Raw genomic sequence first — 13,471 nt, forward strand, 5'->3', positions numbered from 1 at the left:
AGTGACATTTCAAGAGCTGATTGGGCCGGGTCGGTGACAGTTCCCGTTGCCCGGGCAACTAGGGCCGGGCTCCCTCGGTACTAGAGGGAGGCGGCAGGCCCGGGTCAGGGGCCTCCTCGAGATCGGGCTTGGGGTAAGACTCGTGTGCCGCCACCGAGGGCAGGTTGGGCCTGGGTCTGAGTAGGGGACCGGGACTGCTTCACAGCACCAGGGCTCCAAAAGAGGAGAGTTCGGTCCTGTTTGGACAGGCTGAACGACCTGCCCGGCTAGGCTCAGTGGACAGATCTGGGCCTGGGAAGCAGGGTGAACGTGGGGTTCTAAGGTGGGAGAGGGAACTACAGTCATCTGCCCCTCCCTTCACCAGTCACCATTTGCCCCAGCTTGTGCCCTAACTACCTGCCATCTTGCCCCCACAGCCCAGAGCATGTTCCAGATCCCAGAGTTTGAGCCCAGTGAGCAGGAAGACTCCAGCCCTGCAGATAGGGGCCTGGGCCCCAGCCCCACAGGGGATCAACCCCCAGGCCTTGGCAAGCACCTGCAGACGGCCCCAGGCCTCCTAGGGGAAGCTGGTCACCAGCAGGGGCAGCCGGCCAGCAGCAGCCACCATGGAGGTAGGTACCCACCCCCCAACCACTTGCCTGTCCACCTTGCCCAGCAGCTCCCCACATCCCAGCTGCATCCCCACTAACTGGCTGCCTTCGAGTAAGTGCCTAACCTGTCTGCTCCTCAGTTTCCTCTTCTGTAAAACAGAGCAATTAATCACCACCGTTGTAGGGCTGTTGGGATGATACCAGAAATATATAGGAAGCACTTAATTATAGTGCCAGTGCATAGTAAATGCTCAAAGAATGTAGCTGTTAGCCTAGGACCAGCACAGAAATCACCTGGAGACAGAGGCGCCTGGGTGGCTCAGTCCTGCCTTGGGCTCCGGTCACGATCCCAGGGTCCGGAGATGGAGCCCTGCATCAGGCTCCCTGCTCAGCGGGAAGCCTGCTTTTCCCTCTCCCACTCCCCCAGCTTGTGTTTCCACTCTCCCTGTGTCTCTGTCAAATAAGTAAATAAAATCTAAAATACGACAACACTACTTTTACATAACAAGAAAGACAGATGGAGGAGAAGGGGTCTGGACACACTCAGCGAGGGGACCCAGTGCTGAGCCGAAAGAAAGGATGTCCATCCAGTGTCCACTGGAGGAATGGCAGCCATTTCTCCCCAGTGTCCACCTCCCCAGTGCCCACCCCTGGTCTTGGCACCTAGAACAACCATAGAGATCTTCTGTAAACAAAACACCTGTCCTTAACATCATGAAGCCAGAAAGACCACTACCCCCAGGCTCAAGAACAAGAAGGCTTACGAAGTCCTCCTCCCCAGCCCGCGCGCACACACACTTTGTCAGACTGAACCCCAAAGACTTTCTTTAACTCCTTTAGCGTCCAGATCTTTGCACTTGGCTGCTCTCGGCTTTCCACCAGGCCTCGTGGTTCCTCTTCACCTTCAGTATCCAGGGCTTCACTTGTGCCAAGTGCTGCCCCAGCCGCCAGGGGGTACATTAGTGAACAAAAGAGATAAAAGTCCTTGCTCTTTGTGGTGCCTCCAGGTTCTAGTTGAGTGGGAAGAGACAGGCCATCAACAAACAAACAAATGCTGCCCTGCAGTCCTGGCGGTGCCAGAAGCATTCTCTACTTTCTCTCTGGATCCCGAGTACCAGAAGGCTGGGGGAGTGACTCTGCCGGAGGTGGTCAGGGTCAGCCCAGCATGGTAGGAAGCAAGGTTAGAAGGGGGTGAGAGGTGAGCCCTGCCCCTGTCCCCAGAAAAACAGATCCTAACTGGAAAAATATCCCAGCCTAGGGAAGGGCCCATGCAAACGCCCTGAAGGCAGGACACAGTCTAGGTCACTGAGGTGGGGGGGAGAGGTCAAGATGCCTCAGGGAAGATGAATGGTGGGTGGAGCATGTGGGCGGGGCCTGGAAGGCCTGTGCCAGGACATTGGCTTTCACTTTGAGTGAAAACATGGGGGAGGACCGGGAGCAGAGGCAGGGCTGTCTGATACGGAATCAAGAACCTCACCAGGGCCTCTGTGTTGGGACTAGTATGCAGTGGGCAAAAGCAGCCCCGTGGGGGTGCTGCAGGGGAGGCTGCTGGGAGAGTCCCAGTGAGAGAGGATGATGACTTGTGCCTGTTGGAGGCAGAGGAAGTGGTACACATTTATTTTGTAGGTAGAACTGGCAGGATTTGCCAACAGACTGGGTGTGGGGGTGTGCAGGAGAGAGAGAAATCAGGGAGGGCCTCGAGGCGTCTGGGCTGGGCACCTGGAGGACCCTGCCCTTGACTCTGATGGAGCTACAGCCAAATCAGGAGCCTGGTGTGGGCCAAGTGAGGGTAGGGGGGCCTCCTGGGCAGCCGGTTGGATAGGCCCAAGAGGGATTTATACACCTGGGAGTTGTCAGTCCCAGAGGTAGTGTTCTCTGAGGCCTAGGCAGCCAGTGTAGGGTGGGGGGGGGGGCGGGCGGCTGCTCTGAGCCTGGGGCCTTGACCTTCTGAGGGAGGCAGCAGGGAAGAAATTAGCAGGATAGGAGGGAAACCAGGAGCTGGCAGGGCCCACGCAGCAGGGGATTGCTTCTGGCTGGAGATCTGGGAGAGGGCCATTGGAGTCGCCAACACACGCCGCCGTTGCAGTTTGGGTGAGGAGATGGGGGGAAGGCTGACGTCAGTTCAGAAGGGAAGGATAATGGGAAGAGAGGTGGAGACAGGGGAGCCCCCTTTGGGCAGCGGTGCTCCAGGAAAGGGGTGCAGCGAAGACCCAAGGAGGGGGTGGTGTTTTTGTTGCCGTTGTTGTTTTGTGGTTTAAGGGGAAAGAAAATAGCTTGTCTAGAAGCTGAGGGGGGTAATCCAGGAGCCAAGGAACTACCATATGAGGTAGGAGAGAAGGGACACTAACTAGAGAGAAGTCCTCGAGTAGGACACTGGGGTCTGGCACCGGGGGAGGGCTGGCTCAGCTAAATGCGAGACAGTGGACAGGAGTGCGAGGTTGTGAGTAGATAGGAAGTAGAAGAAGTTTCTCTTTCTCTCTCTCTCCCTTTTTTAAAGATTTTATTTATTTGACAGATGTGAGAGAAGGAACACAAGCAGGGGGAGTGGGAGAGGGAGAAGCAGGCCTCCCACTCAGCTGGGGGCCTGATGCGGGGCTCCGTCCCAGGACCCTGGGATCAGGACTTGAGCCTCGAAGGCACACGGTTAACAACTGAGTCACTCAGGGGCCCCAGCAGAAGTTTCTCTTGGGGGTGCTGCCAGTTTCTCCAGGAAAGGGTGGGACGAGAGCGGATCAGTCTTGAAGTGGCCATCCGTCCCCAAGCCCAGTATGCGGAGTGGGCGGGGCAATGTCAAGGGCGCCACGTGGCCAGTTTCTTTTTTTTTTAATTATAAACGTTTTTTTTTAAGATTTACTTATTTGACAGAGAGAAATCACAAGTAGGCAGAGAGGCAGGCAGAGAGAGAGAGAGAGAAGCAGGCTCCCTGCTGAGCAGAGAGCCCGATGCGGGACTCGATCCCAGGACCCTGAGATCATGACCTGAGCCGAAGGCAGCGGCTTAACCCACTGAGCCACCCAGGCGCCCCTAATTATAAACTTTTTTTTTCCCCCTAAAGATTTTGCTTGTTTATTCAAGAGTGAGTGAGGGAGAGAGAGAACATGAGTGGCCAGGAAGGGCAGAGGGACAGGGAGAAGAAGCAAGACTCCCTGCTGAACAAGGAGCCTGAGTGGTACGAGATCCCAGGACCTTGGGATCATGACCTGAGCCGAAGGCAGACGCTTTTTTTTTTTTTTTTTTAAGGTTTTATTTATTTATTTATTTTCTTATTTATTTGTCAGAGACAAAGAGAGACACAGCGAGAGAGGGAACACAAGCAGGCGGGTGGGAGATGGAGAAGCAGGCTTCCCGCTGAACGGGGAGCCAGATGTGCAGCTGGATCCCAGGACCCTGGAATTATGACCTGAGATGCTTAACTGACTGAGCCACCCAGGCACCCATGCCATGAATTTCAGTGGAGGCAGCATGGGTATGCTTTTCTTCAGCCTGGGGGTCCAAGGAGCCAGCTGGGAGTTAGAGTTTAGCCAGAGCTGTGCCTGACTCAGCCCAGCTGCGGAGGGGTGCTGGAGGGTGTCTGCACAGAGAGGCAGTGGTCTAGGTGTGGGTTGTAGCCTGGCTCTGGGAGTTCTGGCATCATTAGAGTGGGCTTCTAGGGGAGGGAGCCAGCCAGGTAGAAGCTGGGAGGCTTAGGATGGAGTTCCTGAAGCTTCTCTCCCGGGGAAGGAGGGAGAGGCTGGAAAGCAGAAGGGCCACTTGGGTCCTGGGAGTGAACGGGGTTCGGTTCGGGACTGGAGGAAGCTCCTGCACCAGTGAGTGTGTAGCCTGAGGGCGGGGGCGCCTCCCCAAGCTCCAGACCCTTCCTTGAGGAGGACAGCAAGGGAGAAAGTAGCCATTGATGGGAGTTCTTAAACTTTTGACTTAGTTTTATTTTTTTAATTTAAATTCAATTCATTAACATAGATTGTATTATAAGTTTCAGAGTTGGAGGTCAGTGACTCACCAGTTGCATATAACAGGGCTCATTCCCTCGCCCAGGTACCCACTCCCCCCACCCACCTCTGGACTTAGTTTTCCTTTTTCCTTAAAGATTTTATTTATTTATTTGACAGAGATCACAAGTAGGCAGAGAGGCAGGCAGAGGAGGGTGGGGAGGGGAGCAGACTCCCTGCTGAGCAGAGAGCCAACACCGATGCCTGGCTGGATCCCAAGACCCTGAGATCATGACCTGAGCCGAAGGCAGAGGCTTTAACCCACTGAGCCACCCAGGCGCCCCTGGACTTAGTTTTCAGTGCCTAAAAAGCAAATGATTTTCCCAGAAAAGATCAGCAAGGTTGGGGAGGGGGGGATTGCTCTTTGGGAGCCACAGAGCCCCTGCCCCCTCCAGGCCCGCAGAGTCCCGAGAGTCCCGAGTCCACATTCCCTGACCCCTGGGCCCTGTGGGAATGGATGTGTGCATGTCCCCAGGGCAGAGACTGTGACACCTTTTGTGCTGTGACAGCCCCAGCGCATAGCCCAGGGCCCTGGACAGGTAGGTGCACTGGGAACAGGAACAACTGGGAGTGTGTGTGGATGGTGGGGAGGGAGGCCAGACCACATGGTTCAAACACCTCCTCACCCTCCCTTAGGGGGCTGAACTTGAGCAGGCGAGTTAACTGTCTGCCTCAGTTTTCTTACCTGTAAAGTGAGAATAGAAACTCGTCTTCCCTTCTTATGGGGGGGATCTGATCAGTTAATATGGGAAACGCGCTGGGGCACCTGGGCGGTTCAGTCAGTTAAGTGTCTGCTTTCTGCTCAGGTCATGACCCTGGAGCCCCAGGATCTAGCCTCCGCATCCGGGCTCCCTGGTCAGGAGGGAGTCTGTTTCTCCCTCTACTCGTCACCCTGCTCGTGTTCTCTCTCACTCTCTCTGTCTCTCTCTCAAATAAATAAAATCTTCAAAAGAAAAAGAAAAAGCTTCGCAAAAAAAAAGAAAAGGAAAAGTGCTTAGAAACAGTGCCTGCGGGCGCCTGGGTGGCTCAGTGGGTTAAGCCTCTGCCTTTGGCTCGGGTCCTGATCCCGGGGTCCTAGGTTCCAGCCCCACATCGGCTCTCTGCTTAGCTGGGAGGCTCCTTCCCCCTCTCTGCTTGTAATCTCTCTCCTTCCTCTGTCAAATAAATAAATAAAAATCTTTGTTTTTAAAAAAAAAGAAAAAAGAAAAAAGAGACAGTGCCCGGCACAGAGGAGCCTTTGCTGTTCTTACGAGACTGCAACAGTTGTTGCCATTGTTGTTGTTAATTTTTATTTATTTGTTAGAGAGCATTCGGGCAGGGAGAGCCAGAGGCAGGGAGAGAAGCAGGCTCTGCACTGAGCAAGGAGCCTGATATGGGACTTGACCCCAGGATGCTGGGATCATGACCTGAGCCGAAGGCAGTCACTCGACTGACTGAGCCGCCCAGGCGCCCCTGTTGCTCTTGTTGTTAATGTGAATTGTTGGCCCAAACCCTGAGCAGAGCTGAGGACTGCCATAGACATGGACAACCCATGCCTCCTGATAATGGACACAGAAAGGTTAAGTTAGAACCAGAATGTAAAGACCTTGAAAGCCACACTAAGGAGTTTGGACTTTATTTCCTTGGCAATGGGGAGCCGTTGAAGGTTTCAGGCAGAGGACAGACACAGTTGGATTTAGGGCAAGGGTTGGCAAACCACAGCCACAGGCTAAATCCCTATTTTTTTTTTTTTAAGATTTTATTTGTTTATTTATCAGAGAGCACAAGCAGGGGAAGAGGCAGGGTGGCAGGCAGAGGAAGAGAGAGAAGCAGGCTCTCTGCTGAGCAGGGAGCCCGATGCGGAACTCAATCCCAGGACCCTGGGATCATGACCTGAGTCGAAGGCAGCAGTTTAACTGACTGAGCCACCCAGGCGTCCCTAAATCCCTATTTTTTTTTGTCAGCCTGTGAACTAAGAATGGTTTTGACATTATAAACATTTTAGTGGAATACAACAACGCAATTATATATTGTTCATGGCTTCTTTCAAGCAATGACCACAGAACTGAGTAGTTGTCACAGAGACCGTGTGGCGTGCAATGGCCCAAAACATTTCCTCTCTGGCCCTTTACCGAAAACATTTGCCAGCTCCTGCTATAGAGTGTTTTTCTGATTCAGCAGCTCCGAGCAAGATGGGGTGTGTTCTTTGCAGGCCAGTAAGAGATTTCTGTACCCCAGATGGCTTTAGGGTAGACAAGGAGCCTGGGCTTCCTGCAGGTGCTGGAACCTGATGGGCGCCACGCACATGCTCAGCTTGGGCCACCAGCCTGGCTGCCTGCTGGGGGTGGGAGGCAAGCAGTGGGTGAGCCCCTGCAGGCAGGAGAGCAGGATTCAAACCCCGAGTTGCCTGATGACCAAGCTTCACTGCCTCCAGCTGCCTGGAACACCAGCATTTTGATCAAGTGTGTAAGGATGCTCTCGAAAGCGTCAACTTAGGTGTGTTCGGCCCCCACCCACTTACCCAGAGGCCCCATGGTAAAGAATTTAAAATTTTGCTGGAGCTTGGGGCCCCTCCCACCGGAGGTCCCTCCCTCTCCCCACACCCCAGCCTCAGGCAACCTGAGAGGGTGGTGTGTGTAGGCAAGCCTGAGCACCCACCCTAGCTCTCGCCCAGGCAGGAGCTGCTCCCTCTCCCTCCCACCTCACTTCCCCAGAGTGGGGAGAGGCCCTTTCTGTCCAGCTCCGGGATGTGGGAATGTGCCAGGCGAGAGCTGATTGGAGAGTGAGATGGTTCAGAGTGAGCATGTCCACTGCCCCAGGGAGTTCACAGAAAATTCCTCAGGTTTTTTTTCCAGTACAAAGAAGGACACTTTTAAAAGCTCAGTTTACATGTATGGTTGTCATTCTGATGGTGGCTGGCTTGGCATCGCGAAATCCACCGCTTTGGCGGAAACAGCTTGCTCCAGAGGATAGGTTCCTGGTCGGGCTGACACTCACGGAGGGCCCAGAGATGCCTTCCCTGAGTGGCACCCCCAAGGTGGCCTGTGAGGCGGATGTTGGGAACTTGGGGCATGACCATTAAGGACACAGGCCCTGGAGCCAGACTGGTTGGGTTTGGATCCCAGCTCTGCCACCTACAAGCTGGGTGACATCAGGGAAGTGACTTAACCTCTCTGGGCCTTAGTCTTCTCCGTAAAATGGGGACAGTGAGGAACCTTCCTCACAGGGTGTGGTGGGGACGTAATGAATTGATTCAGGTGAAGAACTGTGAGGCTGACTGACATGGCCAGTGCTCTTCTGATTTCCCGGCGGGGGGCATGGCATCCAGACCAAGTGGCCACCCACAAGTCACTTGCTTTCTGACTTTCTCGGACCTGGCGTCTGTCAAGTGTAGGGGTTGTGCGCTTTCTTAAAAGCTAGTGAAGGAGAATAGCTGACGTTCCTTGAGCCCTTAAATGGCCAGGAGGGTGTGCCCGCCGCAGGACCTCTGGCAACTTCCTAACCTCTAGGTGCCTCCACTTCTTCCTCTGTAGCATGAGTAGGGGGGTGGGGGTTGGGACTTTGCCGCTGCCTCACTGGGAAGCTGGGAGGTTTCAGGATGTAAAAGGGGTCAGAACCTGGTTCTCTCCTTGTCTCATCTGTTATTGGGGTGGTCCTGGGAGACGGGGACTGCCCCCATTTATTTATTTTATTTTTTTATTCTTTAAGATTTATTTATTGGAGAAAGAGCATGAATGGGGGGAGGGGCAGAGGAAGAGGGAGCCTGGGATCATGACCTGAGCCAAAGGCAGACATTTAACCCCCTAACCGTGTGAGCCACCCAGGTGTCCCCCCCCCCTTTTTTTTAAGATTTTATTTTATTAGAGTGTGAGCTGGGAAAGAGGCAGATGGAGAGGAAGAGGCAGACTCCACACTAAGCAGGGAGCCCCATGCAGGGCTAGAGCTGAAGGCAGACGCCCAACTGACTGAGCCACCCCTGCCCCCATTTCATAGAGGAAGACACTGAGGCCCCAGTAGGAAGGGCCCAAGGTGGAGCATCTGGATGGCCCCGCAGTGGGGCTCCTACTCAGCATGCCCCACCCCCTGCCCAAGAGCATGCACTCTCTTCCCCTTTCTCTCTCAAATAAATAAATAGAATCTTAAAATAAAGGAGTGGGGGCTAAAATCACAAAGCAGGAAATTAAACTGGTTGAGGTGGGGCCCTGCCTCTGCCCCGCCCCCACACCCCACAGAACTGGATAAGGGCTCAGTGGGTGGGCGTGTCCTTGTCAAGGGTGTTTCTGTTCCTGACTCTTCCAGCCTGTATCCCTAGTCCTGATTTCTGATTTAGCTTCCTGTTCCCCACTTCCACCTCACTCCTCAGAGGCCTCGCGGTGTTCCTGCCCGACCTCGGGCCTGGACTTCCGTAAAGCTCAGAACAGCCAGGAGCTCGGACCACCCTCTTAGCCTAGGCCTTTCTGGATCCCGTACCCTCTTTCCTTCTTAGCTTTCTTAGTCCCGTCTCTGGAACTGGGCCCCTTGGAGGCCCTATGGCCCCTGAAAGTGACCCACAGGGCTTTGCATAAGGTCCTCTGGGAGAGGCTGAGACACCGTTTTGCCATGGCTTCTGAGCCTAAATCTTACTTCCTCAATGCCTTTCCTAACAGATGGGCCTTGCTGGGGGCCCTGAGAACCTTCCCCTGCACCACTTCCCTGCTGGCTTTCACGGTACTAGGTAGCTCTGGGTTTCTGCTCCTGGGACTGGTTCTAGGTCTTTGTTGGTCTAGATTTGGGGATGGGTGTTGATGGGAGCGGAGGAACGGCACACAGTACACAGGTCAGACAGACTAAGAACACAGGAGAGGTGACCATGAAAGACAACTTGTCGTGTACTTCCAGTTTCCGGAGCACTTTCACGTTGTTTTATGTGACCTTTCCACTGCCACTGGTAGTCAGGGACAGGTCCACCCCTACACGGGTAAGCACACTGGCTCAGAGCTCAAGGGTGGTCTGATAAGGGAAGAGGTGTAGCTCATTTATTGATCACTGGGCTCCGGAAGTCTAGAGACTTCCAACCTGAGAACATCATACTGTGCGACTGTGGACAAGTCTCCACTCTCTAAGCCTCTGTCTTCTCGTCTGTAAAATGGAGGTCTTGTTAGGACTCCCTTCTTAGGCTGGTTGGGAGCATGAGGGAATTCCCAGGGCTGGCACATAGTAAGTGCTCCATAATCATTACCTTAAAAAAAAGTCAACAGACCCTTCCAGACTCTTCAAAGCAGGTGTTTTGGGAGGTACAGACATGCTGCTGACAGGTCCTTGCTCTCCAGGGCCCAAGGTCTCCCTAGGCCACAACAGTGAAACAAATGGGTCCCAGCAGGTCACTTGCAGAGCTGGAGTTCAGCCCTGCCTAAGGCAGGAGATCTCATCCAAGTGATTGATTTCCTCCAAGGACTGCCCTGAGGCCCCGTGGCCTTGGGCTGATAGCTATGCGACTTATGCCCGTATTTTATGACTTACGCCCTTATTTTATGGCACGGACAGCAGCAGAGGTCATTTAATACACTAAAGGCCTGGCCCATTATTGGGGCTCAATTAAGATTTATGGGATTAATGAGAAGTTAATGCGAATCTTCACAAAAGCCCCACGAGCTTCCCTCACTTTACGTATGAAGGAACTGAACTGGGTCTCGGAGGTACTTTGAGGCACCTGCCAAGCTACTGGGCACCCAGGGACATCAGCGGGCAGGAAGCTGGTGCCGAGGGCTTTGGCAAAGCTGGAGGCACAGAGGAGTGGGGACTCATGCCGCCTCCGTTCCCTGTGCAGGCGCTGGGGCTGTGGAGACGCGGAGTCGCCACAGCTCGTACCCCGCGGGGACCGAGGAAGATGAGGGGATGGAGGAAGAAGAGCTTAGCCCTTTCCGGGGGCGCTCGCGGTCAGCGCCCCCCAACCTCTGTGCGGCACTGCGTTATGGCCGCGAGCTCCGGAGGATGAGCGACGAGTTCCAGGGCTCCTTCAAGGTGAGCGCCGGCCCCAAAGCATGTCGGGATCTGTAGTTCGGGGCACCCCACCCCACCCCGCCCCGCCCCGGGCCACTCTTCCTGCGTCCTAGTGCCTGCCGGTATCTGTAGTCCGGACCGAGGGTCAGAAGGCCAAAGCGCCAGAGTTTCCGGGATGCTCGGGGCGCGAGGCATGCTGGTATTTGTGCTCGCGATCGGCCCCTTTCGGATATCCGGGTTCTTCGGTCTCAGGTTCAGAATTACTTAGTGCTTGAATTGCCGTTCGGGCTTCGAGGCTAGGTCTCGGGCTCTGATACTCGCAAGGTCCTAAGCGTTCTCCCCCAGCGCCCCTGGCAGGGTGCGTCTGGGATCTAACCAGTCCCATTTCTGAGGGCCCAAGCGACCCTTGGAGCTCCCGTAAGTGGTGAGGAGGCCACTCGTACAGGGCATGCGGGGAGCTATGTATGGTTTAGGGCCCCGGGCATCTCAGCGGTGGATTTCAGAGGTGGAGGGCTCCGACTTGGGCTGCCACGACAGGCTAACTCATTTAACCCTCTCTTCCCACCCGAAGGGGCTTCCTCGCCCGAAGAGCGCAGGCACAGCCACGCAGATGCGACAGAGCCCCAGTTGGACGCGCGTCATCCAGTCCTGGTGGGATCGGAACTTGGGGAGAGGAGGCTCCGCCCCCTCCCAATGACCCGTCCCACAGCCCGAAACCCCCCCCCTTTCCCGGCGCCGCCGGCGGCCATCTTGGGTGTGGGCGGAAGTCTTTTCCGCAGGCTTTATGCAAGAAAGAGGATCAGTCCTTTCCTTTTCGAAGGAGGTGATCTGACCCAAAGCCCGATTTCCTTCCGGTGTGTACGAAGAGCACGGAGGGGTTTGTCCTCGTCGGAAGTTTTGAAGTTTTATCGGCTCTTAGCCGCCGGAAGTGGCCCTGTGACCCCGCCCCCGGCGATGGGATACCCTCATCGTCTGCAAGTTGCAATTCGAAGAAGTCCTGACTTCTCACCAGAACCCTTTCCTCCGCGGTGTCGCTGGGGGCCATCGCTTGCAGCGACATGTGCTTAATAAAGCCCGCGTTTGTGCCGCCGAGTCTTCTCTTTCCGTCGCTTGGGGCTTCGCAGGCAGGGGCAGTGCTAGCACATGCAGTTTCAAAAGAAGTCTTCGCTTTACACATAAGAGAAAGTGAGGCTCTTTTTGAGCGACTTACCCTGGAACCGAGACCGGGAACGGGTCCAGGCGGCAACCAGAGAGCCAGGGCTTCTTGGCCTCTGGAAAGCAGAGCGCAGCGGGCCTTGGGACCTGCAGGTCCTTATCTCTAATATGGTAATTGGGAACTGCAGGCCGGCGGGCCGCCGGAATTCCGCGCTCTGCAAACCGTGCCGCCGGCCCCCAGGGAGGGTCATTTGTTCCTATTTGGGTCAGCCCTTTCAAACAGCTACTGTGTGGCCGGCCTGGGGCCAGCTCTGCTCAGGGAACTGGCAGGGACGCTCAGAGCGGGGGAGGGGGGCAACGGAAGGTTGGGCCCAGGGTTGTGACCGGACTGGTCACAGGAGAACTGGAGCTTCACCAGGGCTTGGGAGCGGAGCTCGGAGCTCAATTCCAGGAAGATTTACTGGCGCCCCCTATAGACCAGCTAGCGCTTGGTACAGGGTGTACAGAGCTGAATTACGCCACAGCTCCTCAAGCTTCCTGGCAGGGGGAGTACCAGGCTCTCAGAGTGGAGTTACCGCCAGCTGAGTGCTGTAATAGGGACTCAGAACCGGGGTGAGGGCGGCTCCCTCCCGCAAGGCAAAGTCCGGGAGGGCTTCAGGGAGGAGGTGAGTTAGCCCTGGGAATTGAGCGATATGGAAGAGGGAACCCTGTAAAGAGTGGACCCATGGAAGGATGGGAGGGGGGAGCAGCAGAGGCCAGGATTCTGAGGGGGCTGGAATGTCATCCCAGGAAGTTTGGAGTTGAGCTTGGACTTTGAGGACCCAGGGACTGACATGGAGTGTTTCTACAGGTGGCGGCCAGCCAAATTAGGAAGAGAAGCCTTGGTGGCTGAGTGGCCTGGCCACAGAATAGAGTAGGCCAGTTTGGAGACAAGACCAGGCCTGACCACAGAAGCAAGGAGGGTTTGGGCCGTGGTATTAACCCTGAGGGAACAGGGCAAAGGGGAGAGGCCCCCAGCCCAGAGCAGGGCTGGCCCTTTCTCTATCACCTCCCCACCCTGTCTGTTTGCCTGAGGCTGCAGCAAAAACAAAGAAAGAAAACACTCAATTGGCAGGAGATAAGCCCAGATAAGAGGCTGCCTTCCTCTGGAGGAGGGAGGCTGTGAGGCCGGGAAGCGAAGCGCCAGGAAGCAGGGAGAGGCCTTGAAGAAGTGCCAGCCTGAGCTCCTGAGCCTGCAGTAGAACCTAGCCGCACCCTCACAGCAGGGTCTGTACCACTCCACGCAGGCTGTCCCAAGGCCAAGACAGTCTGCCACAGAGGGTCCAGGCCCGCCTTGCCTCTGGGTCAGGACATCCTGACTTAGCTGTGGCCTGGCACCTGTGACTTCTGCTCTGGGCCTCAGTTAACCTCATCTGTAAAACAGGCGTAACATCTACCTCACAGGGATGAGGGGGATGCTGGGTCTCCCAGTCCCTGTGAGCATCTGTGATGGCCAGCTCCCCTCCTCCCAAGGGTCACCACCAGGGCCCCCCATATGTATCACTGTGAGCCCGGGCAAGTTCTGAGCAGACCAGGTCCATCCCCAATTAGAGTCAACTGCCTGCGAGGGGCCCAGAGCAGCCTCGGCGGAAGATGCTGGGCGCTTGGGTCATTATCAGGCCACAGGAAGGGGGGGCAGGGAAGGCTTCCTGAAGCAGAGGCCTGAGCCTCTGTGAAGGGAGGACTAGAAGAGCCCAGGAGGGGAGAAAAGTAATGTAAGTGGAGGTTGGCGGGGGGGGGGGG

General features: G+C 55.6%; 1 protein-coding gene across 1 annotated transcript; it reads left to right on the forward strand.

The window, feature by feature from the left end:
* Window positions 1-30: 30 nt before the first annotated feature.
* BAD (BCL2 associated agonist of cell death) lies at window positions 31-11,626 on the forward strand. Its single transcript, XM_059402714.1, has 4 exons — window positions 31-133; window positions 417-611; window positions 10,362-10,555; window positions 11,106-11,626. Exons 2-4 carry the CDS (start codon window positions 425-427, stop codon window positions 11,229-11,231), a joined length of 507 nt encoding a protein of 168 aa, XP_059258697.1. The 5' UTR covers window positions 31-133; window positions 417-424; the 3' UTR covers window positions 11,232-11,626.
* Window positions 11,627-13,471: the final 1,845 nt, after the last annotated feature.

This window comes from Mustela nigripes, chromosome 1 (assembly GCF_022355385.1).
Source record: "Mustela nigripes isolate SB6536 chromosome 1, MUSNIG.SB6536, whole genome shotgun sequence".
NCBI classification, from domain to species: domain Eukaryota; kingdom Metazoa; phylum Chordata; class Mammalia; order Carnivora; family Mustelidae; genus Mustela; species Mustela nigripes.

What these genes read in the sequence shown, in the direction of transcription:
- BAD (XM_059402714.1), top strand. Translation starts at nt 425, where the DNA reads ATGTTCCAGATCCCAGAGTTTGAGCCCAGTGAGCAGGAAGACTCCAGC. An exon ending in CAGCAGCAGCCACCATGGAG is followed by an intron (nt 612 to 10,361) that starts GTAGGTACCCAC and finishes TTCCCTGTGCAG; the next exon opens with GCGCTGGGGCTGTGGAGACG. An exon ending in AGTTCCAGGGCTCCTTCAAG is followed by an intron (nt 10,556 to 11,105) that starts GTGAGCGCCGGC and finishes TCCCACCCGAAG; the next exon opens with GGGCTTCCTCGCCCGAAGAG.